Genomic DNA, 27,637 nt, shown 5'->3' with positions numbered 1-27,637 from the left:
CAATTAGTAAAATAAAAATACAAATAAAATTTTGATTTGCCAAACATAGGCCATGTCAGTCATAAAATTTTTGCCTAAATAATATATATTGTTACTAATTTCAACTAAATTTATCAACTTCTTCAAACACTGCCTTTTCTGACTTTCCCAGTTTTCATGTTGTTTTCATGCAACATAGTAATATTTGCTTATTTTCATTTGCCTTCTATAATCAGTTAATCATCAAATCAGATAAACCTTTCTTCCACTTTCTCCTCTGCATTCTTTTCTTCTACTGGCATAGTTCTGGATTATTATTTTATAGAGGAGCTACTGCAATTGCTTTTCAAAAATCTCTACTCTTTTTCAATTTCCTGTGAAATGTTTTTAACAGAAGAGGAAAACAATTTTGACAGAAAAAAACAGGTACAGTTTATATAGGTGGAGCACAATCTGACAATATAGATTAAAAGTCTTTTTTTTTTTTTTGAGACAGAGTCTCACTTGTCACCCAGGCTGGAATCCAATGGGACAATCTCAGCTCACTGCAACCTCCGCCTCCCAGGTTCAAGCGATTCTCCTGTCTCAGCCTCCCAAGTAGCTAGGATTACAGGCGCATGCCACCCTGGCTAATTTTTGTACTTTTAGTAGAGACGGGGTTTCATCATGTTGGTCAGGCTAGTCTCGAACTCCTGATCTCACGTGATCTGCCTGCCTTGGCCTCCCAAAGTGCTGACAGTATAGGCATGAGCCACCGTGCCCAGCTAATTTTTTGTATTTTTAGTAGAGATGGGGTTTCACCATGTTTGCCAGGCTCGTCTTAAACTCCTGATCTCAAGTGATCTGCTCGCCTTGGCCTCCCAAAGTGTTGGTATTACAGGCATAAGCCACTGCACCTGGCCAATTAAAAGTCTTAATATGTGCATTCCCTTCTCGTCAGTAATTTCACTCTTAGGAATCTGATAGAAATAATTTAAGAATAAAGATGCTCGGCCGGGTGTAGTGGCTCACGCCTGTAATCCCAGCACTTTGGGAGGCCGAGGAGGGTGGATCGCAAGGTCAGGAGATCGAGACCATCCTGGTTAACACGGTGAAACCCCGTCTCTACTAAAAATACAAAAAATTAGCCAGGCGTGGTGGCAGGCGGCTATAGTCCCAGCTACTCGGGAGGCTGAGGCAGAAGAATGGCCTGAACCCAGGAGGCGGAGCTTGCAGTGAGCCAAGCTCGTGCCACTGCACTCCAGCCTGGGTGATAAAGCAAGACTCTGTCTCAAAAAAAAAAGAAAAAGAAAAAAAAAGAATAAAGATGCTCATCTCGGCCAGGTGCAGTGGCTCATGCTTGTAATCCCAGCACTTTGGGAGGCTGAAGCAGGTGGAATACTTGAGGTGAGGAGTTCAAGACCAGTTTAGCCAATGTGGTGAAACCCCATCTCTACTCAAAATACAAAAATGAGCCAGGCGTTGTGACGCATGCCTGTAATCCCAGCTACTCGGGAGGCTGAGGCAGGAGAATCACTTGAACTTCAGAGGCGGAGGTTGCGGTGAGCCAAGATTGCACCACTGCACTCCAGCCCGGGCAAGACTTTGTCTCAAAAAAAAAAAAAAATGCTCATTGTGATCTTGAAAAATTAAAAACAGCTTAATGTTCAATCATAAGATACTAGTTTAAAAAGTACAGTCTCTCTACAATTAAAAATCATATTTTGAAGGACAAATATTATACTGTGATAAAATCAAAGCTTAAGTATTAAGGGAATAAAGAAAATATATATTAAACTGCATAAGTCTCTGGTTAAATGGATGTATGCAGTAGTTTTTCATTAAATTAAAAAAAATTTCTAAATAACAAGTTTTGAGATATTTTAATAATGATGTTTGGTATTAATACTTAACTGGTTATATTTGTTATAAAGCTTTTATACCTCTAATACGAAGATTAGAATGTTATTTTAAAACCCTACGAAACGGGCACGGTAGCTCACACCTGTAATCCTAGGACTTTGAAAGGCTAAGGCGGGTGGATCACTTGAGTCCAGGAGGAGTCAGAGACCAGCCTGGGCAATATGGCGAAATCCTGTCTCTACAAAAAGTACAAACGTTAGCCAGGCATGGTGGCATGTGCCTGCAGTCCCAGCTCTTTGGGAGGCCAAGGTGGGAGGACTGTTTCAGCCCACGAGGCAGAGGTTGCAGTAAGCCAAGATGGTGCCACTGCACACCAGCCTGGGTGACAGAGCGAGACTCTGTCTTAAAAAGAAAAAGAAAAAAAAAGCCCTATTAAACATCTATATTTTTCCTAGATCTTAAGGGATGCCTACATTCCTAGAAAATTTTTTTTAAAAATCAGTGTGTTGAAATGCCATTGGCAATTCATTTTAACTTCCTGTTAAAAAAAAAAAAAAAATCAACTCACTACATTATATAACATAAGCAAAGGTCTGTTTTTTTTTCCTTTTCTTTTTTTTTTTTGAGATGGAGTCTTGCTCTGTCACCAGGTTGGAGTGCAGTGGCGCGATCTCAGCTCATTGCAACCTCCGCCTCCCGGGTTCAAGTGATTCTCCTGCCTCAGCCTCCCAAGTAGCTGGGACCGCAGGCGCCTGCCACCACACCCGGCTAATTTTTTGTATTTTTAGTAGAGATGGGGTTTCACCGTGTTAACCAGGATGGTCTCGATCTCCTGACCTCCTGATCCACCTGCCTCGGCCTCCCAGAATGCTGGGACTCCCAAAGTGTAAGCTACCACGCCCGGCAGGCCTGTTTCTAATATCAAATAAGATTTATATATAATACAGATCTTCATTTTGAACTAGTAGCTTTTTATAAGAATATACTTACTGTTTTGTTCTTCACCAAGAGCAACCAATGTTTCAAGAACTTTTATTCCTTCTTGAACCGCTAAAAGCTCTATGTTACTGGCTGGTCTGTTTCTTTCAACAGCTTTTAGCTTTTCAACCACTATTGGAGCTAATGAATGAATATAAGGAGTTGAAAGGGCACGATTGGAATGTTGGAAGACTGAGAGGAGAAGCTGGTAACATTTGGCTTGAACCTGTACAAGAAGAACATATATCAGTTAACATGTGTATAGTTCTTATTTGCTGTACAATCACATTGCATCTTACTATGTACTGAAAAGAAGTGATACTGCGCGATGAAAATGGAAATTACATTTTCTACTTAGAGAAATGGAGTAGAATAGAATTTTCTGACCAAAATTAGTAAAAAAATGCTCATATATTTCAATGATCAAATCACCATGCTTATACAATTCCTATATTTCTTTTTTTTTTCTTTTTTTTTGAGATGGAGACTCACTCTGTCGCCAGGCTACAGTGCAGTGGCGCCATCTTGGCTCACTGCAATCTCTGCCTCCCGGGTTGAAGCGACTCTCCTGCCTCAGTCTCCTGAGTAGCTGGGATTACAGGCGTGCACCACTACACCCAACTAATTTTTGTATTTTTAGTAGAGATGGGGTTTTACCATGTCGGCCAGAATGTTCTCAATCTCCTGACCATGCGATCTGCCCGCCTTGGCCTCCCAAAGTGCTGGGATTACAGGTGTGAGCCACCGTGCCCGGCCAATTCCCATATTTTTATACTGTGAAATATGTTAGAAATCAGTTATTCCCACTTCTGTTTTTAACTCTTCCTTTAATGTACAATTGTCTCTCCCATTTTAACCAAATATATTTAGTAAGGAAAGTTAATATTTGAATGATCTGAAACAAAGCTATGAAAATACATTGCTTAGGTATCTCAAAACCATTTGATTCCCTGGAAATGACTGTTAACAATGTAAGGTTTCCAGACCTAAAAAATAAAGGCTTACTGGCTCCACTTTGTATTAGAAAGGCTTCAGATTGGCCGGGCGCGGTGGCTCAAGCCTATAATCCCAGCACTTTGGGAGGCCGAGACGGGCGGATCATGAGGTCAGGAGATCGAGACCATCCTGGCTAACAAGGTGAAACCCCATCTCTACTAAAAATACAAAAAATTAGCCAGGCGTGGTGGCAGGCGCCTGTAGTCCCAGCTACTCGGGAGGCTGAGGCAGGAGAATGGCGTGAACCCGGGAGCTGGAGCTTGTAGTGAGCTGAGATCGCGCCACTGCACTCCCTGGGCCACAGAGCCAGACTCGGTCTCAAAAAAAAAAAAAAACACAAAAAAAAGAAAGGCTTCAGATTAACACTTAAAAAAAAAAAATGAAGGAAGGAAAGAAGGAAGAGAGGGAGGGAAGACTCATCAATATATGGGACAGAATAGAATAAAACTATTTCAGTGCTTTAGTAGAACACAAGTGGCTAAATCTGGATAGACACAAGAAAAACCTGAAGAACATTTTAAATATACAGATCCTGGAGCCACCAATCTGGAGACTCAGATTCAGGAAGACAGTGGTGGAGTCCAAGAATGTTTATTTTTTTGTTGTTTATTTATTTTTTGAGACGGAGTCTCACAATGTTGCCCGGGTTGGAGTGCAATGGCGCAATCTCGACTCACTCTGCCTCCTGGGTTCAAGTGATTCTCCTGCCTCAGCCTCCCAAGTAGCTGGGATTACGGGCACCTGCCACCACACCCGGCTATTTTTTTGTATTTTTGGTAGATATGGCGTTTCACTACAGGCTGGTCTTGAACTCCTGACCTCCTATCTGCCCGCCTTGGCCTCCCAAAGTGCTGGGATTACAGGTGTGAGCCACTGCACCTGGCCTTCAAAAATGTTTTCTGCTTTTTAAAATTTCTGACGTGTAGCAGGCTTGAGAATCACAAGTTTAGACTTTGACATTGTAAAATAAAAAAATCTTACATTCTAGACAAACTAGAGGTTCTAGTAGGTTCATTAAAATGTCTAATAATGTAAACTTCTCCTTTAATGTCCTTAGTGTCATTTAAATAAACACTGGAAAACATAATCATAGACTCTTGTCTCTACCAGTATGCCCCGGGGTTAATCAAATATTTCAGATATTGGAGAATTTCTACATATGTGAATAAACATACACATGTGTTCTAGTGCTTAAACCCAGTGATTTGTTTTGGTTTTTCCATTTAAAAGCCATAGTGCAAATACTTAGCTTTTAATTATGTATGACATATTTTAATGAATCAATCTGACATTTTCCTGATAAAGGGAAATGTTTTTATTTATGTTTGTTTAAAGTGTAACTTACCCATGGGTCGCATGAATTTAATGCATTTTTAAATCTGTTCATGCAGCCATTCTGTAATGACTGGACTCCTATTATTTCACTACTAGCAGACCACAAGAAGAGTGCAATTGCTGTTAGCATGCTGACTTCATCAGGTGTAGGTACAGAGTCTTCTGAAAATGAAAAATGAAAGAAGTGTGCTGTTTCTAAAACGTTTGGAATTTTATTTTTTTATTTTTGTAGAAAGAGATGTTGTCTTGCCATGTTGTCCAGGCTGGTCTTGAACTCCTGGGCTCAGGTCATCCTCCTGCCTTGGCCTCCCAAAGTGCTGGGATTACAGGTGTGAGCCATTGCGCCCAGCCAGAATTTTAGTCTTGAACAATCATCTCTTTCTCCCCGCAACATTTATAGTAGTATTTGCCTCAATCTAATACAGTCCACAGACAACTGTAAGAAGTTCAATGCATAAAGTTAAATGCATACAGTTATGTTTAACGCTAAATGATTATAAAATATTCTAATTAATTTTAAAATTCAGAGTACTTTTTAAGTGATATCTCCTTTCAATTTAGTAAATATGAAAACCTGTAAATTCCATACAACCATAAAAAAAAAAAAAATCAGTCTGGTGCAGTGGCTCATGCCTGTAATCCCAGCACTTTGGAAGGCCAAGGCAGGCGGACCACCTGCGGTCGGGGGTTCGAGACCAGCTTGATCACAAAATTAGTCAGGTGTGGTGGAGCATGCCTGTAATCCCAGCTACTTGGGAGGCTGAGGCAGGAGAATTGCTTGAACCAGGAAGGTAGAGGTTGCAGTGAGCCGAGATCGTGTCATTGCATTCCAGCCTGGACAACAAGAGCGAAACTCCGTCTCAAATAAATAAATAAATAAATAAATAAATAAATAAAATAAACTTAGACAATTTCCTGAAGACAGTGTTCTAAGAATTTTAAGGAATTTCTTGCCATTACATTTATTCAAGAATAGATACAACTTGAACAGAAATACAGTACATAATTAGAAATACTAGAAATATGAAGTTATTCTAAAGAACAATACTTCTGAACATATAAAATAGGAGTTCCAAACATTTTGTGATTATCATATCTTAAGAAAAACTTATCCCCACCTTTTGTTTAAATCTGAGCTATTTTGACAACTGTAAATACCCAGTGATAATCAGTACTTTAGAAGGATTACGAACATACACATTTGACATGCTAACATTATCTCATAATAAGGGTACAAGCTTTTTGTAATATGGAATAATGGGTTAAGAACAATAGTCTAGAAAAAGTCCATTAACTTAATGTAAAGAAATAAAGTTTAAAAAAAGAGATGTCGGCTGGGTGTGGTGGCTCACACCTGTAATCCCAGCACTTTGGGAGGCGGAGATGGGCGGATCACCTGAGGTCAGGAGTTCCAGAACAGACTGGACAACATGGTGAAACCTCATTTCTACTAAAAATACAAAAATTTGCCAGGTGTGGTGGCGCACGCCTGTAATCCCAGCTATTCGGAAGGCCAAGGCTACAGAATTGCTTGAACTCGGGAGGCGGAGGTTGCAGTGAGCCAAGATTGTGCTGCTGCACTCCAGCCTGGGTGACAGAGTGAGACTCAGTCTCAAAACAAACAGGAAAACAAACAAAAGAGGTGTAAAATTTGAAGGATTTAACCAGTTTATAATAACCTGAGTCACAAATGTTAAAAACCTGAGAACTCACCCAGACTAGGGAGCTCACTCCTGTAATCCCAGCACTCTGGGAGACTGAGGAGGGAGGATTGCTTGTGCCCAGGAATTCAAGACTAGCTTGGGCAATATGGTGAGACCCTGTCTCTACAAAAAACAAAAAAAGTAGCCAGGAATGGTGGTGCATGCCTGCAGTCCCAGCTACCTAGGAGGCTGAGGCAGGAGGATCACTTTAGCCCCAGAGGTTAAGGTGGCAGTGAGCTGTGTTCATGTCACCACACTCCAGCCTGGGTGACAGAGTGAGACCCTGTCTCAAAAACAAATAAACAAACATAAAACCTAAAACAAAAAAAACCTGAAAACCCCATCATAGGGAATTTATTCTACGTAGAATTAATATAATCTCTTACTAAGAGTTGGCAATGCTGCAAGCAATTTGTCAAAAATTATTTTATTTTCATTTTTTAAAAATTATTATTTTTTCTTTTTTCCCCCTGGAAAGAGCTGGAGTGCAGTGCCATGATCATAACTCACGGCAGCCTTGAACTCCTGGGCTCAAGCAACCCTCCCACATCAGCTGCCCAAGGAGGTGGGACTACAGGTGTGCACGACCATGTCCGGCTGATTTTAAAGATTTTTTATAGAGGCCGGGCATGGTGGCTCACGCCTGTAATCCCAGCACTTTGGGAGGCCAAGGGGGGCGGATCACGAGGTCACGAGACTGAGACCATCCTGGCTAACACGGTGAAACCGGGTCTCTAGTAAAAATACAAAAAATTAGCTGGGCACGGTGGCCCATGCCTGTAGTCCCAGCTACTAGGGAGGCTGAGGCAGAGCTTGCAGTGAGCCGAGATCGCGCCACTGCACTCCAGCCTGGGCGACAGAGCAAGTCGCTGTCTCAAAAAAAATAAAATAAAAAATAAATAAATAAATAAATAAATAAATAAATAAATTTATAGAGACAGCATCTTACCATATCGCCCAGGCAAGTCACGAACTCCTGGCCTAAAGCAACCCTTCCACCTTGGCCTCCCAAAGTGCTGGGATTATAGGTTTAAACCAAGGTGTCCGGCCCCATTTTATTTTTAAACTGACTTTAAGAAGATTGGGGGCCGGGCGCAGTGGCTCACGCCTGTAACCCAGCACTTTGGGAGGCCGAGGTGGGCTGATCACGAGGTCAGGAGATCGAGACCATCCTGGCTAACACAGTGAAACCCCGTCTCTACCAGAAATACAAAAAATCAGCCGGGCGTGGTGTCGGGCGCCTGTAGTCCAGGCTACTCGGGAGGCTGAGGCAGGAGAATGGCGTTAACCTGGGAGACGGAGCTTACAGTGAGCCGAGATTGCCTACTGCACTCCAGCCTGGGCGACAGAGCGAGCTCCGTCTCAAAAAAAAAAGAAGACTGAGCATCTAAATATGATTTTCTATTAAAAGGAATCAAGGCTTTTGGAGAAGGGGCTGATTCTAGAACAGTGAGGCGGAAAATACTCAGTCTGCTGTATCTTGGCGCTAGAAAGTATGGAAGTGCTCAAGAAATAATGGGGATACATTGAAGTAACAGTAAGGGACCCACTGAATTTTAAAAAATTACGGGCCGGGCGCGGTGGCTCCCGCCTGTAATCCCAGCACTTTGGGAGGCCAAGGTGGGGGGATCACCTGAGGTCCAGAGTTCGAGGTCAGCCTGGCCAACATGGTGAAACCCCATCTCTACTAAAAATACAAAAACTAGCTGGGAACGGTGGCGGGCGCCTATAGTCACAGCTTCTTGGGAGGCTGAGGCAGGAGAATTGCTTGAACCCAGAAGGTGGAGGTTGCGGTGAGCCAAAATCGCACCATTGCACTCCAGCCTGGGCAACAGAGTGAGACTCTGTTTAAAAAAAAAAAAAAAAGAAAGAAAGTTTGATGGGAACAGACAAGTGAGAAAGTCTCAAAGCACTTCCCCACAGATTACCTATTAACTATAAAATGGAAAAATGGCAACTTCATAGTGGAGAAACACGGCAGACAATTTCTTAAAAAAGTTATTAAAGTTAAGATTCCCAATAATGGGACAAAGCAACATGACAAAGCAATATGTCTTAGTTATATGATGTACTAAGACATAACATTACTTATGCAGTATTCCTGCCAAAATGCATACATTGAATCTAACCTGAGAGGAAAAAAAAATTAGACTTCTAAATTGAGAAACATTCTATATAATAGATGGCCTGTATTCTTCAACAACATTAATGCTATGAAAGACAAAGGCTGAGGAACTGCCCCAGATTAGGGGAGACTAAGGCAATATAATGACTAAAAAAAAAAAAAAGGGCTCTATGACAGTCATTATCAGGACAAATAGTGCCAAATTTGATAATTCTTCTGTGGTTATGGAAGGGAATGTCCTTATTCTTAGGATATCCATGAAGTATTGAGGAATAGAGTCATGATGACTTAATATCCTCAGATGGTTTAGCAAAATTAATAATATTAACAATAATGATATATGGATTACAGAGAAAGTAATAAACCATGTGTGGCAAAATGCTGACAACTGGTGAATCTAGGAGAAGGGTATGCTGGAGTTCCTTATTTTATTCTTGTAACTTTTTTTAAAGTTTGAAATTTATTTCAAAGTCAAAGGGTCTGAAAACGAAAAACAATGTTGCAGCAATCAAGAGTGATTCATTAGATCCAAGAAGATTTCTGTACATGTTTGTGCATGTTCACATGCACAATACACTTTTTAAAGTGAAAGATGACAGATTTTATAACAGGAAATAGGATTTCCACAATGGAAATAATTATAAGACTTTGCTTGTTAACCAAGGGATCTGCTTGCCTTGATATACAAATATAAATATGCCTGTGGCTTTGATCCCTACTTCATAACTGACTGTGTTTCCTGTAGTCCATAACTGACTGTGTCTCCTCGGAATTTAGTTCCAGACAGAATATCTCAGGCAAGTTAATTCTATTATCAGACCTTTAAATTCACCTCATATGAATGAACTAGCTTGATAACATATCAAAACTTTCCCTTAATGAACAATTTCAAAAATACTGACTCTGGACTCCCTCAACAAAAATTAAAACAAATTCTTAAGTATTTCTTCTTCATGTTATTCCTTGTTCTTTTTTTTTTTTTTTTTTCTGAAATGGAGTCTTGCTCTGTCGCCCGGGCTGGGATGCAGTGGCTCACTGCAACCTCCGCCTCCCGCATTCTAGTGACTCTCCTGCCTCAGTCTCCTGAGTAGCTGGGATTACAGGCACATGCCACCACACCCTGCTAAATTTTGTTATTTTTAGTAGAGATGGGGTTTCACCATATTGGCCAGGCTGGTCTGGAACTCCTGACCTCATGATCTGCCCACTTTGGCCTCCTTTGGGATTACAGGTGTGAGCTACCATGCCCAGCCCTTGTTATTCCTATCTATACACACATATACATATATAAATATGGCTTTTAATGTTTCTTCAGTTTGTCAAAATCTACCTTAAGAAACAAAATACCAGCTCTTGATAAAGCCAAAATAATTTTAATAACATTAATAAAACTAAAGTTATCCCTTATAATTTTTTAGAAGTCACATATTCACTTAAACGAATTCATTGCTTAAAATATAAAAAGAGTATAGGAGAGAAAGTAAAACTTGTAACTCTACCACCCAGTAATAGTTTAAATTAAATTAAATTACTAGGTTTTGGCTTAATTTCTTTGGGTCTGGGTTAATTTATATAGTTGGTTATAAACATGATACTTACTAGATATAAAGGATATACTATCCAAATGAATAAACGAACATGTACTTCATAATTCTTTCCATTGCCAGACATAGTTATCACACATTTTCATTGTTGTAAGATATAATAGATGATAAATAACCTTGAACATAATTTTTTGATCAGTAAGGCTAAAGAGTATGTTTCTTTTTTTTTTGGAGACAGGGTCTTGCTTTGTTGCCCAGGCTGGAGTGCAGTGGTGTGATCTGGGCTCACTGCAGCCTCTGCCTCCTGGGCTCAAGTGATCTTCCCACATCAGCCTTCTGAGTAGCTGGAACACAGGCACACATCACCATGCTCAGCTAAATTCTGCATTTTTTTTTTTTTTTGAGAGGGAGTCTTGCTCTGTTGCCAGGCTGGGGTGTAGTGGCGCGATCTTGGCTCATTACAACCTCCACCTCCCAGGTTCAAGCTATTATTCTGCTTCAGCCTCCTGAGTAGCAGGGATTACAGGTGCCTGCCACCACGCCCAGCTAATTTTTTGTATTTTTAGTAGAGACGGGATTTCACCATGTTGGTCAAGATGGTCTTGAACTCCTGACTTCGTGATTTGCCTGCCTTAGCCTCTCAAAGTGCTGCGATTACAGGTGTGAGCCACCAGGCCAGGCCCTGATTTTTTGAGATGGAGTCTCCCTGTTGTTGCCCAGGCTGGAGTGCAGTGGCGTGATCTCAGCTCACTGCAACCTCCACCTCCCGGGTTCAAGCGATTCTCCTGCCTCAGCCTCCCAAGTAGCTGGCATTATAGGCGCACGCCACCACACCTGGCTAATTTTGTATTTTTAGTAGAGATGGGGTTTCACCGTGTTAGTCAGGCTGGTCTCAAACTCCTGACTTCAGGTATCTGCCTGCCTCGGCCTCCCAAAGTGCTGGATTACAGGCGTGAGCCACCATGCCTGGCCCCAACATGTTTATAAGTACTAACACAAGGGCATTTAGAGTCAACAATCCAGAAAAGAGTATTAAAGTTCACATCTGAAAGATATGATTAACGTACCTCTCTGAGTTGATTGTTATACAGCAGTTTTCTGGTAAGCTTATTCAACTAATTCATTACCTAGGGAACAGATATCCTAACTGATTAAAACGTTTAAAACTGATAGGTTACCTGGTTGAGAATATTCCAGGATGCATGCAAGCGTGCTACGAATCAGAGCTGTCCATTGTTTTTGAACGCCAGCCTCAGTTTTGGCCATTGAAAGTGTCACAATACTTTTAATCCCTTGAAGAGCTGCACTGACTGGTGGAGGAACCTGATTATCTGCAGACTTTATTGCTGTGTCTTTCAATATTCTTGCAATTAAGAACAGAATTGTGGGCAGGATTGTCATACATCCTGAAAGAAAAACAAATCAGATTACCTCATAACTATTTCAGTTCTCATATTATAGTTGTTTCCATTGCTTATATTTTTTGCATTTGATGGTGGTTTAATATTGTTTTTTTCCTTGCCTTTATACAAAATTTACTGTATTACTAATACTATAATTCAAAGCTTGAAAAAGAAAATAAGAAAGTGTCATAGCATTTCAAAGACAGAATTGGTATTTTCTTTCTTTTTCCAGCTAGCCTTGTTTTTATTACTTCTAATACTTCACCTATTTAATATTTCATGCCCTTTGTAATGAAAATGAAAAAGGAAGACAGAAAAAGAGGAAAAAACACTACCAGATACTGTGAGAAGCATCTGAGTAACTTGGTAAATTTTACAGCAATTTTAAGACATATAATCAATCCTCAGTGTACTAAAGTCAACCTAATCAAGCCAGGAAAGTAAAAGGACTATTGGGGCAAGGAAAGAAGAAATGAAATAATCCTAGAATTTGTAACTAAAAATTCTAGGTCATAAAAATTCAACCTCCCACAAAAGGAAAAAATCCCTTCACCACTCTGACCTGCAGCCATTGTAGCCTCTGCTTGTAAAACTCCAATGATGGAGCAGTCATTATTTTCAAACATGTAGGGTAACTCTAAAAGGTAGAAAGGTCTTCCTTGTGTTGAGCTGAAATTTACCTCTTTATTTACTGATACCATTTTTACCTTCTAGATCAGGAATGTCTGATGTTTTGGCTTCCCTGAACCTCACCGGAAGAATTGTCTTGGCCCACACATAAAATACACTAACACTAACAACAGCTGATGAGCTAAAAAAAAGTCCACGCAGAGATCTCATAATGTTTTAAGAAAGTTTATTAATTTGTGTTGGTGAAATTCAAAGCCATGCTGGGCGGTGGGCTGGACAAGCCTGTTCTGGATAAAACAGAGGGAAAGTCTACTTTTACATTCAACAGTTCTTCAATATCTGCAGCCAGCTGTTACTTTTTTCCAGCCATAATTTCTTTCAGTGTTCCTTCAAGTTGGCTGTCATTCTCCTCTGACCTTCTTGAGTTTTTCTTTTTCTTTCTTTTGTTTTTTTTTTTTTGAGACAAAAGTCTCCCTCTGTCGCTAAGGCTGGAGTGCAATGGCGCGAACTCGGCTCACTGCAGCCTCTGCCTCCCGGGTTCAAGTGATTCTCCTGCCTCAGCTTCCTGAGTAGCTGGGATTACAGGCATGCGCCACCACACCCTGCTAATTTTTTTGCATTTTTAGTAGAGACGGGGTTTCACCATGTTGGTCAGGCTGGTCATGAACTCCTGACCTCAGGTGATCCACCCACCTCAGCCTCCCAAAGTGCTGGGATTATAGCCGTGAGCCACCGCGCCCAGCCCTGAGTTTTTCCGTGTTGCTCAAGAGTAGCAACCAGATTGGAAAATAGAGTTTAGTTACTCCACTTTATGTCTATCTGCTGACACTGTCTTTCCTCAACCTGTAGTCCCATGTCTTATTTGAAACACACCTGGAAAGAGCACCTTAGATTTGTGACTTTCTGAATCTTTAATCTTCATAGGCTCCTAAAGGTAAACAAAACCTTAAAAAAAGACCAGCTTCTTATTTCTCACTTGAGATTTAAGAGGAAACTAAGTTATTACAGCGCTTAAAATCAAAGGCAAGCTCATCTTTGTCTACTGTAATAGAATGCATTTCCAAATACTGATCAATACCGTACCAGCGGGTGAACAAAGGGATGGTAAATCAGAGAGTATGGTAACTGTGGCTGCCACCAAACGAGCACTTTCTTCTGACAGTCGAGTTTTAGTGGCTGTGTGACTTGGAGAGTCTGACACCTTGGTACTGAGATGTGGCATATGCCGTACTAAAATGAACATCAGCAGTTCCATAGTTGCAAACACAAGAGATTTTCCAGGAATGAGACCACCGCTGTCACCTCCTTCTCCCAATACAGTACAGGCCTCTTTTTCCATATCATCTTCATCTGAGGTAAAAGATAATTTGGTGAAATTTCAAACCAAAAAAAAAGTACGTAAAACAACACAACAAGTATATTTAGGAAATTCCTTCAAAAGAATTTACAAGCAAATGTCTAACTGATGTCACACATCTTTCTCTGTATAATTCTCTGCCTTCCTAGAATTCTGTGCATTGATCTGTCCTTAAAGGTAACAGACAGTTCATTTTTCACTTGGAAAATCTTTATCAGGTATTTTTATTGGGTATATATTTTATAATAGGAATAAAACATATGTTAGGTTGAACCAGATGAAATTGACAAAAGGTGAAAAATAGTCGACTCTCAGCAATTTCATTTGGTCCTTTCTAATGAAAATAAAATCAATTTCAAATCTTCTAAATGTATGATTATTATTTTTTTTAAGTTAATAACTTCTGGCCAGGTGCCGTGGCTCAAACCTGTCATCTCAGCACTTTCGGATGCCAAGATGGACGGACTGCTTGGGCTCAGGAGTTCAAGACCAACCTGAGTAACATGGCAAAATCCTGTCTCCACCAAAAATACAAAAATTAGCTGGGCGTTGTGGTGTGTGTCTGTAATCCCAGGTACTCTGGAGGCTGAGGTGGGAAGATCACCTGATCCTGGGAGTTTGACGCTGCAGTAAGCCAAGATTGCACCACTGCACTTTAGTCTGGGCTCTTGAGAGTGAGACTGTCCCCCCGCAAAAAAAAAAAAAAAAAAAAAAAAATTAGCTGGGCTTGGTGGAGTGTGCCTATAGTCCCAGCTACTCAGAAGGCTAAGGCAGGAGGATCTTGAGCTCAGGAGTTAGAGACAACACTGAGTTAGAGACAGGAGTTAGAGCTCAGGAGTTAGAGACAACATCATTGCACTCCAGCCTGGGTGACAGAATGAGACCCTGTCTCTAAAAAAGAAAATAAAAACTACAGAAATATGTTCTGGCATTAATATTAAAAAATTTTTTTTTCAGTATAAAGTAAGATTTACTTCAAGTTCATGTAATTTCTACTGCTTACTTAGAGTGTTTCTTTTTTCTTGCAAATAATCCTGAGCAGCTCTTACTATCTGTTGTACAACTCCAGTAACCAACAGCTGGACAGATGATGGATTCCAGGTCAATAGGAGGCGGTGCAAAACACTCAGCAACTCAACACCTATCAGCTAATACAAATAAATACAAACACATTTAATTAATTTCAATGTTAAAGGATAAATTTATATTGTTAAAATCTGAGAAAATACATATGTGAAAAAAGAAATTGGGTAGCTAAAATTAAAATATAGAACTATGTAACAAATAAGAACATTGTAAAAATCTTGAGAAATGGTCACATTTTACCCGGATGTATATTTTCAAGCAACAAATGATTTATTATCTACATATTTAAATACGCTTTATATTCAAAGATGATCATTCTCCTATTGGAAGGAAATAATTGAGCTAAACAGTATTGCAAAGTCCAATGCAGCTAAAATTTATAATTTCTAACCTGAGCTGAATATCCAAGAATTTCTACAACCTCTGCTTACCAGAGATTGTAGAAATTTTTGGTGAGTTCCTCTTCTATTCACTTCAGCAACTACTACAAACTTTCACCACCCACTTTAAGCTTCTACTCACAATCTTACACATCAAATCCATCCAATGAACCTAACTGAAATTTCAAAGAGGGGGAAAATGCTTAACTGCAACCAAAGCCACCTTTACCTCTTTCCTTAAGATCATGTGTTCAGCCTCTTATCTGGGGCTTAATCTGAGGTTAATCTTTCCTTATGTGCTCCTATCCTATCCTATTTGACTTCCTAGGGATTCTTCAAGGGCTCTGATCATATCTCAAATGTTTTCAACTTCTCTCTCTAGTTAGGCTACTCTCCTCAGTATAATGACAATGCTCAAGTTTTTCTTATCTAATGTCCCCCCTGCACTCCCAAAGCCTCCAGATCCTTTTATCTACCCCATGTCCTCCTCTATGTATCTTGCTCCTTCCTTCCCCAGCCTAGATGCTTCCACTTCCTTTACTGTCTTATTCACTCCTTGATCTTCCTACTATCTGGCTACTAGTCACCTCAAACAATCCTCTGCGGGAGGTCACCAATAGCCTCCTCTAGATTCATTTCTGTGCTTATTTATTCTTTCTTTTGAGACTGTCTACCCTTCTTGAAACTCCTCCCTTGTCTTTTTGATAACTCTGTTCTCTTTTAGTTCTCCTCCAACCTCTCTAGTAGTTTCCACTGTTGATTTATTCCCTTCTTCTCAATTTTTAAATGCTATTTATCCTCAAGCTTCCAATCCTGGTCCTCTTTTCTTCTTCCTTTATTCAGCCTTCCCAGGCTAATGCACTTGTTATTTCTCTGGAATTATGAAAAAAGCCTCAGAACTGGCATCCGTCACCCTTCGCATCTCTTACAAGGCAACCTACCTCTATGGGTTGACAGAATGATCCTTCTGAAATATAAAGTTAGTGACATCATTCCTCTACTTAAACATTTTTAATGATTCCCTATCACTTTCAGGATAGGGTTCAAACTCTTTTACATGTCATCAAGAAACCTTCATGATTTGGTCTTCACCTTGTTGTCCAGCCTCATCTAACCACCTCATGTTCCATTCAAATCAGCCATAGTAAATGGCAATGCCCTTGAACTTGCAATGTTCTCTCATGCCTCCTAGTGTTTGTATTCGCTATTCTTTCTGAGAGGAAAACCCATCCTGCTTGTGTTGCCTCACGAATTCATCTTGAAGATTTGATTCAACCATTGCCCACTCTGAGAAACCATCCTTTGCTTTCCTATCACAACATCGGGCTCCTCCTCTCTATTCTCAGCTTTACATGTACTAAAATAGCACTTATCACACTGTACTTATCTCCTAATTCAGGCACAGTGAAACTGCTTTCACTATCTGTAACCTCAAACCATATTTGGGGCAGACCAGGCACAGAGTAAAAGTAACTGGGTGAATAAATACAGGGAGTCAGTGTACTCATATCATGTTAAAATAGGATCCAATACAGAAAAAAAATCCATCCTTTTCTCCATTGTAAAGCAATACTCGGAAAAAAACAGACAATTATCTATCACAGCAATACACTGTACCTGATCTTCTGCGATATGGACTCGAGCATAAGGAGAGTCTAACAAGGTATGTAAGGCCTGTAGGCATGCTGTAACATGTTCAATGGGCTCCTCAGGTCTAGGGGAACAAAGAAACTGTATACTCACACCTGAAATACACAAAATAAAAACATGTTTTTTCACTTATAAAACACTTTATGTTGTTTGATCCCATTTTTCTCTATTTATGTTTTTACAGATTACCTTAACATATATTTATTAATGCTCTAGAGTTCAAAATGGTTTCCAACTTAAGCAGCCAAGCTCAACACAAGGTTGTAGTTTTGCAATTAGGTTAATATTCAAATTAGCTATGTGTGAAAGAAGGAATTCCCATGCCATCAGGTTGATTATGAAGATAATAAGTTTTTATTTCTAGGACTTTTAAAATAATACATTAAGAAAATAAATTTATAAACATTATAAAACTGCTTTTCATCAAATGGTAGCCAAATAATTTTTCATGTATACAAAGTTTTTAAATGGCAAGTTATAGAGGCACAATGGGTATCATAGGAAACAACTGCTTTTAATTTACATAAGGGCAAAGTCAATGTTTTGGAAGTTTTTCACATTTTCACTTATGAGACCTACTGATGAATCCCATAATTACACTTTATTAATTGTGTTCCTTTTCAACCCCAGAAAACATAAGATCACCAAAAGCTTCATTACAATGTATAAATTCTTAAATGTTAAAAAAGCATCTATAGCCAAGCACGGTGGCTCACACCTGTAATCCCACCACTTTGGGAGGTGGAGGTGGGCGAATCATCTGAGGTCAGAATTTCGAGACCAGCCTGACCAACATGGAGAAACCCCATCTCTACTAAAAATACAAAATCACCCAGGCGTGGTGGCGCATACCCATAATCCCAGCTACTTGGGAAGCTGAGACAGGAGAATCGTTTGAACCCAGGAGGTGGAGGTTGCGGTGAGCCGAGATCACGCCATTGCAATCCAGCCTGGGCCACAAGAGTGAAACTCTGTCTCAAAAACAAACAAACAAACAAAAGGATCTATAAAGCAATTTTACATTAGGATTCACTGAAATCTGCTTAAACGTTTTTTTCTTAATAGAATAATTGGTTAAGTGCCAAGTAAAAAGAAAACTAGTTGTTGAATAAAAAACATATTAAGTTTTTTTACTGAAAATTATTCGATACTGCTGTAGCTAAGTAGTTTCAGTAGTTTTTAATAATTTAATTTTTAGGTTAAAAATTCAATTAACAATTTATAAGATGAGGTGAAAAATCCTTTCACTTTTCCTTCTCTGAACTGTGCTATACTGTACAAAATCTTTCCATAGCTTTAAAATGAAAGATATGAATTTTCAGAAGTGATAAATATTGAAATATATTAATATAACAGACCTACCTAAAATCAGATGCATTCTGTCTTTGTTAATTTCTGGCAAAGATTTAGCACTACCCACTGCTCCTGACGCCTGGTTTAAACTGACAGTAGTAGAACGTTTTTGTAAACCAGATATTGCTGCTGCTTCTGTAGACTCTGAGCACGTAAATCCTGTGCTATTTAACCAAAGTGCCACCGCATGGAGAATTGGGGCCCAGGAATTCCGATAGTGAAGTCTAGCTGTATCAATAGTTTCAGGGGTATAAAATGCTCCACCTGTAAAACAATCAAATCAATTAAAAACATTACCTTTTTTTTTTTTTTTTGAGACGAAGTCTCACTCTGCCGCCCAGGCTGGAGTGCAATGGTGTGATCTTGGCTCACTGCAACCTCCTCCTGCTGGGTTCAAGCAATTCTCCTGCCTTAGCCTCCTGAGTAGCTGGGACTACAGGCATGCACCACCACGCCCAACTAATTTTTTGTATTTTTAGTAGAGATGGGGTTTCACCATGCTGGCCAGGCTGCTCTTGAACTCTCGATCCACCCACCTCAGACTCCCAAAGTGCTGGGATTACAGGTGTGAGCGACTGCGCCCAGCCAAAACATTACTATTATAAATGTTTGCTCATTTATAAACCACTAACAAAAATACCTGTTACATACAAAAGAGAAATCTAGCCAAAGGGCTTCTCCTCTTTATAAAGCCACCAAAAGTAACCCCTTTTCTGTAGCTGATGAACTGGAATACCTGTCTCTTCCTCACTGATGCTAGTTTTCCAGGCTTTCCTCTGCTACTGCTGATTTCACTAAGTATTCTTACCTTTTCTTACCCTGTTGTCACAGAATTTACCTCTTCATTGTTACCAGTGGCTCCTAACACCCTATCATCTTCTCTTTCTACCATAACCAGGGAACTCCATTTCTTCCTTCTGTTTCTTTCTTCTTCTGCTAATCCTCTCCACCTCCTGTTGTTTCCACTACTAACACTGAGGACTTCCTCATCACTCCTTGCTGTTATGATGGATTAAGGAAGGAAAAAAGGGGGTAGGGGGAACTCCATTATTCTTATCATTAATATACAGGAAGGAGAATGGGTTCTTCGAGTAGGAACTGATAACACACTTTCTAAACAGAAAAAGATGTTGATGATTTCTATACTGATTTCAATAAGAAAACTAAAGTACAATTTGCAAAGCACTTTAGGAACATAATTTATTGGCACACTAGGAATCTGAAATAGAATATGAAAATACACACATTGAACAGTACAGCAATATATATCTATGGTTATGCATAATGACTTGTTATCCATAGCTATTTAGAATACCCTAGCTCACACAGCTATTATTGTAACAGTGCTTGCTAATATGTTTGCTTCAGCCAACAAAAAAGCTCTATGCTATATCTTCCATCTACAAATTCAATATAGAGTACATACTCTGAGACATCAAACTTAAGCCACAGAAATTTAAAGTGTTACTATAGTAACTGTTGTTGCTAGCCTATACCGTCTCTATTTTGTTTAACTACTACTTTGAACTCCATAAAAGTAAAACTCAGAATGTAATACTTACCATCTGGAGGAAGCTGACTAGAAAATTCAGCTGGTAAAGTCAAGAGTGCATAATCTTTTAATGCTGCTAACCACAGGCGACTGAGTGTTGGCAGCTCGGGTTGTACCAGTGTTATTAAACTATCTGGTGGCAGTTCATCAATGGTACCGTAGTCATCATCATCATCATCAGTATTTTTAATTGCTCTTTTTGGTTTTGACTCTGCTTCCTTTTTAATATTCATAGCAACCACATATACCTAAGACGATATTTAGGAGGACAAAATAACAAGGCATAAGATAAAAAAATAAGATATTTTAAGTTATTATAAAAATACAGTTAAATCATCAAAGATAACTGGGTACAGATATTAGAAAGCATATACTTTGGCCAGGTGCGGTGGCTCATGCCTGTAATCCCAGCATTTTGGGAGGCCGAGATAGGTGGATCACGAGGTCAAGAGATCGAGACCATCCTGGCCAACATAGTGAAACCCTGTCTCTATGAAAAATACAAAAATTAGCCGGGCATGGTGACGGGCACCTGTAGTCCCAGCTACTCCGGAGGCTGAGGCAGGGGAATCGCTTCAACCCAGGAGGCGGAGGCTGCAGTAAGCCGAGATCGCCCCACCGCACTCCAGCCAGGCGACATAGTGAGACTCCGTCTCAAAAAAAAAAAAAAAAGAAGAAGAAAAAAAAGAAAGTATATACTTTGATTGGGTATGGTGGCTCAAGCCTGTAATCCCAGCACTTAGAGAGGGTGAGAATCACTTGAAGCCAGGAGGTCAAGACCAGCCTGGGCAATATAGAAAGACCCTATCTCTACAAAAAATAACAAAAATACTAGCCAGGCATGGTGGCACATGCCTGTAGTCCCAGCTACTTGGGAGGCTGAGGCAGAAGGATCGCTTGAGCCCAGGAGTTCAACGTTCCAGTGAGGTATGATCATGCCACTGCACTTCAGCCTGGGCACCAGATTTGAGATCCTGTCTGAAAAAAAGAAAAAAAAAAGTATATACAACTTCATGATTTCCTGATAAACACAAAAGAATAATTCCATTTGCTTTGGAGGTATTTTTCTTAAAAAACTGATCTGACTTCTGACTGTTCCTCTGATGGCATGTTCCTTGAGTAGGCTTCTCGGAGTTTTTTCCGGCTTCCCTCATTCTACTTTACAAAGCACCCCCTCACTGTTTTTTTTTTTTTTTTTTTGCCACAGGGTATAACTCTTTTTCTGCCTCCACCTTCCTAGACTTATTAGACAACCAGGCATTCAAAGTAAGCAGCTGAGAGGTGAAAAGAGACATCAGAAAGGATTTCCATAAATATCTTTCTAAACTCCTCCTTACACAGACCTTAAATGATATTTTGCAATCTAGCCTTTACAACAGATAGCCTGGCCAATATAATCTGCTAGTCACATACATTATCTGTATTCTTTCTCTCTAGCTTGTGAGCCAAAAAGACACAAAAGCAACTTTCCTAAAATATAATTTCAAAGATTCTTCTTTGTTGAATCATATTTATTTTCCTTTGTTTTTATAATACATTTAGGCTTTGGCAACTGGCACGTACAAAGCTGAATAGCATATTAATGAGAAAACAAAAAACAAAGCAATGACAGCAAGCAAGAAAAGAATTACGCTAGATAAACATCTTGAGAAAACGGTCTTCCCTCCACAGTGTTATGTCTGTTGTACCTAACAAGAAAGTCTAAGTACAGTATCTGTACAGGTACGCTGCAAGTTTCTTGATGAGAAGCACTGTGTCTTACCCCTATTCCTATACTGAGCAGACTTACAGCACAGAGAAAATACAGAGTAATTGACTAAATTCTAAAATAGGGACTTTGGATCTCCAAAGTTATGAATATATCATAGTCATATCTTCTAGTGATTACACGCTTATTTTCCCCCCTAAATTTGTTATAACACTTTTTTTTTTTTTTTTAGATGGAGTCTCGATCTGTAATCCAGGCTGGAGTGCAGTGGCGCGATCTCAGCTCACTGCAACCTCCACCTCCCAGGTTCAAGTGATTCTCCTGTCTCAGACTCCCGGGTAGCTGGGATTACACACCACCACGCCCGACTAATTTTTGTATTTTTAGTAGAGTCACGGTTTCGCCATGTTGGCCAGGCTGGTCTCAAACTCCTGACCTCAGGTGATCCATCTTCCTCGGCCTCCTGAAGTGACCAGCCACTAACATTTTTAAGAAAATGTCACAATAAGCACTCTTAAGTATATCCAGCCATTCACTCATCAAATCCTTACTAGGTAGGCACCTTTTGCCTTGAATTTGTTATTGTTCTAAGACTGGAAGCAAAAAAAAAAACAAAAACAAATAATACATAGTTTTTGCTCTCCATGAATTCACAGGCTAATATTATAATGAGAGGGAAGTGAAAAAGTGCTTAAAAGAAGAAACTTTTAAATATTTGGTTTTAATTATTTATCTTCTATAATCTTTTTAATTATTTATCTTCTAGTATACTCTACCCAGTGCGTAGGCAGTGTCTGGTACCTAATGAACACTCGGCAGTTTACGCGATGAATGAATGAGTCTCAGGGAACATCACAGATAAACAAATCTTAGCCTTGGGAGTGTGAGAAAGGTGAGACAGTTTTTTTTGTTTGTTTGTTTTGTTTTTTTTTTTTTTTTGAGACAGAGTCTGGCTCTGCCGCCCAGGCTGGAGTGCAGTGGCCGGATCTCAGCTCACTGCAAGCTCCGCCTCCCGGGTTCACGCCATTCTCCTGCCTCAGCCTCCCGAGTAGTTGGGACTACAGGCACCCACCACCGCGCCCGGCTAGTTTTTTGTATTTTTTAGCAGAGACAGGGTTTCACCGTGTTAGCCAGGATGGTCTCGATCTCCTGACCTCGTGATCCGCTCGTCTCGGCCTCCCAAAGTGCTGGGATTACAGGCGTGAGCCACCGCGCCCAGCCGAGACAGTTTTTAAGGACAAAAGTTCACTTGCTCACAGGCAAAGATGGAAAGGGGGCTTAGAGGCAGAGGGAACAGCCAGAGCAAGAGCACAGAAATAGGAAACTGCATGGTAATCTAAGTAAAGAGCAAGTTTCTCATATAGACTGAGCACAGGTTATAAGCTGGAAGTAGTTGAAGTGTTTTACTCTGCAGGCAATGGGGAAGCAAGGGTGTCACTGTAAGACTTTAAGGTCTATGTACGCATTTTTCCTCAACTTATAATTTTATTTTAATAATCATGCTATAAAAAGTTGGGAAAATAAGAGTTAAAAATGACTCATAACCTCAATTTCTGGGTTTTTAGATTCTATCTTTGTAAGTTGTAATTTTGTGTACAGAGATTCCGTATTTAGTTTTACTGATAAACATGTCACAGGGTTTTCTCATGTGAATACCAGTTTTCATAATCATTATTTTAATGACTTACAGTGGATGACCCATGATGTATCCACCAGTTTTCCCACAGCTGAAATTTTATATTTACTTCTCATTCTTTACTTAGCATTGGGAATCTTAGAAAGATGAAATACAGCTTTTGAAGACAAAAGATATTCATTTCTTCATATTATAAATAATGTTGCAAGTAAACATTTTTGTAAACTTACCTCTTTTCCACATTTTGGATATTTTTCACTAGAATACAGGCCCAGAAATGGAATTACTGGGTCAATGTTTACAAATATTTTTATGACTCTGAATAGACATTGCCAAATGCTTTCTAAAAAGGTTCTATATTTTACATTGCTACCTGCAATATATGAGAATATATCTTTCAGATCTATTTTAAAATAAATTTTAGGCTTATTTTTCTTATAGATATTACACAAAAAAGGAGAAAAATCAGAAACATAAGCAAAATGAAAATTAAAACCACACATAATCCTACTACTCAGATACAATGCTGTTAACAGTCCAGACAGTTATGTAAACATGCTCACAGCTTTTTACGTAACAATGAGTGTGTGTGTTTGTGTGTGTGTGTGTGTGTATAATTTCTACCCCAATTTTCTAGTCACTTAATATCATCTTTCAAGATCAAGAAATACATTTAGGTTACTTCCACTTTTTTGTGAATAACACCACCGTAACAAATACCCTTGCAGCAGAACTTTTGTGCATATCCTTAAATATTCCTGAGAATAAAGTCGTCGACAAACGTGTGCAGTTTTTTAATTAATTAATTAATTAATTTTTTTGAGACATAGTCTCACTCTTGTTGCCCAGGCTGGAGTGCAATGGCGCAATCTCAGCTCACTGCAAACTCTGCCTCCCAGGTTCAAGCGATTCTCCTGCCTTGCCTCCCAAGTAGCTGGGATTACAGGCATGTGCCACCACGCCAGGCTAATATTCTATTTTTAGTAGAGACAGGGTTTCACCATGTTGGCCAGGCTGGTCTTAAACTCCTGACCTCAGGTGATCCGCCTGCCTCAGCCTCCCAAAGTGCTGGGATTACAGGCGTGAGCCACTGTGCCTCGCCTATGTGTGCAGTTTTAGAGGATGTACAGAGGAAGGTGCTGAAGATTCAAAGAGGAAGAGTTGACAGCACTGAGCTTCACACAGCCTCCTCCTCACCCTCATGCCTAACTGGTATCTCCTCCTATCTTCCATGTTTCAGTGTAAACATCGCTTTCTCCAAAAAGACTACTTCTGAGCCTCCAGTCTATTGTAAGTGCCTCTGCTATGTGTTTCAAAACACTTTGTATTTCTCCTATGATAATACTCCTTACCCTTTGTTGCATCTACTTGTTTACCAGTTTGTGTTGCTCAGCAAATGTAGTATATCTCACCCCTGTACTCTCAACTGCTAACCTGACAGAGCTGAAGCTAAATAACACTTTGTTGAATGAATCAGAGGGTGGGAAGTAAGGGAATGAGAAAAGTTTAGTCTTAGATTAGCGGAAAAGCTTAAAATAATTATAATTCCAATAGTCTTCCCTTAAACGTGGTTTTACTTTCTGTGGTTTCAGTTACCTGTTGCTGAATAATACCACGAAAATAGGGAAGTGAGATACTGAGCTGGTACAGGAAGGAATTAGTTACTTCAATACTGGAGGGCAGATGATAAGAATTCTATAGCAACTGGCAGAAGGAATTTAGAAAAGTGAATTTAAAACAATGTAATTATATATTTTTTAAAGTGACCGTGAGAATGAAAAAGGTAAAACTAGCTATTAAAAAACAAAATAAGCTGGGCACTGTGGTGCGTGCCTGCAGTCCCAGCTACTCGGAAGGCGGTGGCAGGAGGACTGTTTGGGCCCAGGAGTTCAAGCCCAGGCTGGGCAACAAAGACCCTACCTTTAAAAAAAACAAACAAAACCCCTATGGCCTCGATATCAAGGTGGCAAGTCTACTGAAATGTAATCAAAGAAAAGATTTTTGGCATACAATATTTTCTATTTTTTATATTTTTGAGTTTTTCCTACCTAATTTCCTCATATTATGTAGGACAGCCCTTCCTCAATACAGAGGTTTTCAGTAAACTGATTAACATATTTTCAAAAAATATTCCATATCACGGGTTAATTTTTAAAAAACAAACATTTTTTTACCAACAGAAGTAGGGGAACATTTTCTCATGGATGAATAAATGGGTCAAAAACAATAGGTTGCAGTGTAGTAAACAATAGGTGTAGTCGTTACCTCTGCCCAAGCTTTGAGAACAGCCAGTTTTTCCATGGTTGTGGCGCTCTCTCGGTACAGCTGGCTGGAGGATCCTTTTCCAGCCTGAACTTTGTCCAGAGAAGAAACAAGAAGATTGTGTACTCGACGGAGATCATTGAGATCACTGACAACTCCACTTCCAATCCATGTACTACATACCTAGACAAAGAGAATTCAAAAACTTTTGTGTAAAAAAAATTAACACTGTATAAGAAAATGGAATAAATGATTTTTTTCCTAGCAGATAAAACACAAAAGAAAACCAAAGAAAAAAGTAAAATAAACTACCCAATGCTATGCTTTGATGATGATGATGATGATGATGATTATTATTATTATTATTTTGAAACGGAGTCAAGCTCTGTCACCCAGGCTGGAGTGCAGTGGCGCAATCTCGGGTCACTGCAAGCTCCACCTCCCGGGTTCAAGCAATTCTCCTGCCTCAGCCTCCCAAGTAGCTGGGACTACAGGTGCCCACCACCACGCCTGGCTAATTTTTGTATTTTTAGTAGAGACGGGGGTTTCATCATGTTAGCAGGATGGTCTTGATCTCCTAACCTTGTGATCTGCCTGCCTCAGCCTCCCAAAGTGCTGGTATTACAGGCATGAGCCACCATGCCCGGCTGATATTATTTTTTATATCAATGGTAAGCACAGATTTTATTGTTCTCCTATGTAGAAAACAAAATAGTACTTATTTAACATGTTTCCACTGTGTACTTTAACAAAAATGTTAACAGAAATAATTTTCCACCCAAAGCAGTTCAGTCTTGAATAATTCTTCAACAAAATTTCTGCTTACCATAGGCAAAGGGTTATGCTAGCTGCTATGAAGGGGACTTAAAAAAAAAAAGAAAAAAAAAAAAAAAGAGGCTGGGTCCGGTGGCTCACGCCTGTAATCCCAGCACTTTGGGAGGCCGAGGCAGGCAGATCACAAGGTCAGGAGATTGAGACCATCCTGGCCAACATGGTGAAACCCCGTCTCTACTAAAAATACAAAAATTAGTTGGGTGTGTGAGTGGTGGTGCATGCCTGTAATCCCAGCTGCTCGGGAGGCTGAGGCAGGAGAATCGCTAGAACCAGGGAGCCAGAAGTTGCGGTGAGCCAAGATCATGCCACTGCACTCCAGCCTGGCGACAGAGCGAGATTCCATCTCAAAAAATAAAAAGGAATAGGAAAAAAAAATCTAGTCCCTACCCTCAAGAAAGAAAACACAGATTGAGGCCGGGCACGGTGGCTCAAGCCTGTAATCCCAGCACTTTGGGAGGCCGAGACAGGCGGATCACGAGGTCAGGAGATTGAGACCATCCTGGCTAACACGGTGAAACCCCGTCTCTACTAAAAAATACAAAAAACTAGCTGGGCGAGGTGGCGGGCGCCTGTAGTCCCAGCTACACGGGAGGCTGAGGCAGGAGAATGGCATAAACCTGGGAGGCGGAGCTTGCAGTGAGCTGAGATCCGGCCACTGCACTCCAGCCCGGGTGACAGAGCAAGACTCTGTCTCAAAAAAAAAAAAAAAAAAAGAAAAAGAAAACACAGATTGAATGAACACATGGGAATGTTTTACCACTGTTATACGACACTTAAAAACAGACAAGGGAGAGATTAATTCTAGCAGGAGAAATGGGAATGTTTAGGTGTTAAGGGGGTTTGTATGTATAGACATAGGGGAGTTACATGAGGAAGAAATGTGATTAGGAAAGTTAACTGGGATTAGATTAAGGTAAATTTTAAATTCCATGGAAAATGAATTCACACTCATTCTGTAAGCAATTGTGAGTTTCTATGGCCTCTGGACAGGGGGATCATATTAGTAGAATTGTGCTTTAGGAAAACTGTTCCAGTACTTATGTATAAGAACAAATGTATATAGATAGTTAAGTAACATGTTCAGCTAAGTGTCTTCAACAATACCATAGAACAGAGAGGATATGGATCAAACTGGGAATGGAATAAAAAAGGAGAGGCATCTGAGACAGACTTGTAGTTAGAAATCCCAGGATATGGAAACCAATTAGCTATTTTAGGGAAAGGGTGAAGGGAGATACAAAAAGAGTAAGGAATCAACAATTGCCAAATGCTGACTGTTGAAGC

General features: G+C 39.9%; 1 protein-coding gene across 6 annotated transcripts in view; it reads right to left on the bottom strand.

Moving 5' to 3' along the window:
* The window catches only part of HEATR5B (HEAT repeat containing 5B), a 106,104-nt gene that overhangs the window by 5,235 nt on the left and 73,232 nt on the right, over positions 1–27,637 (bottom strand). For 2 of the 6 annotated variants that reach the window (XM_015112109.3, XM_015112105.3), the window contains exons 27-35: positions 25,523–25,702; positions 19,924–20,161; positions 18,371–18,625; positions 16,976–17,103; positions 14,896–15,040; positions 13,619–13,885; positions 11,681–11,908; positions 5,141–5,292; positions 2,812–3,025 (exon numbers count right to left, since the gene is read on the bottom strand). In XM_015112109.3, coding sequence (XP_014967595.2) covers positions 2,812–3,025; positions 5,141–5,292; positions 11,681–11,908; positions 13,619–13,885; positions 14,896–15,040; positions 16,976–17,103; positions 18,371–18,625; positions 19,924–20,161; positions 25,523–25,702 — 1,807 coding nt within the window. The remainder of the gene's footprint in view (positions 1–2,811; positions 3,026–5,140; positions 5,293–11,680; positions 11,909–13,618; positions 13,886–14,895; positions 15,041–16,975; positions 17,104–18,370; positions 18,626–19,923; positions 20,162–25,522; positions 25,703–27,637) is intronic. The other 4 variants (XM_015112106.3, XM_028831760.2, XM_077959718.1 and 1 more) reach the window with 4 other exon arrangements.

This window comes from Macaca mulatta, chromosome 13 (genome assembly GCF_049350105.2).
Source record: "Macaca mulatta isolate MMU2019108-1 chromosome 13, T2T-MMU8v2.0, whole genome shotgun sequence".
Classification (NCBI taxonomy): Eukaryota; Metazoa; Chordata; class Mammalia; order Primates; family Cercopithecidae; genus Macaca; species Macaca mulatta.
Note: the sequence above shows the minus strand (reverse complement) of the source record. Positions and strands in the feature narration are given on the sequence as shown.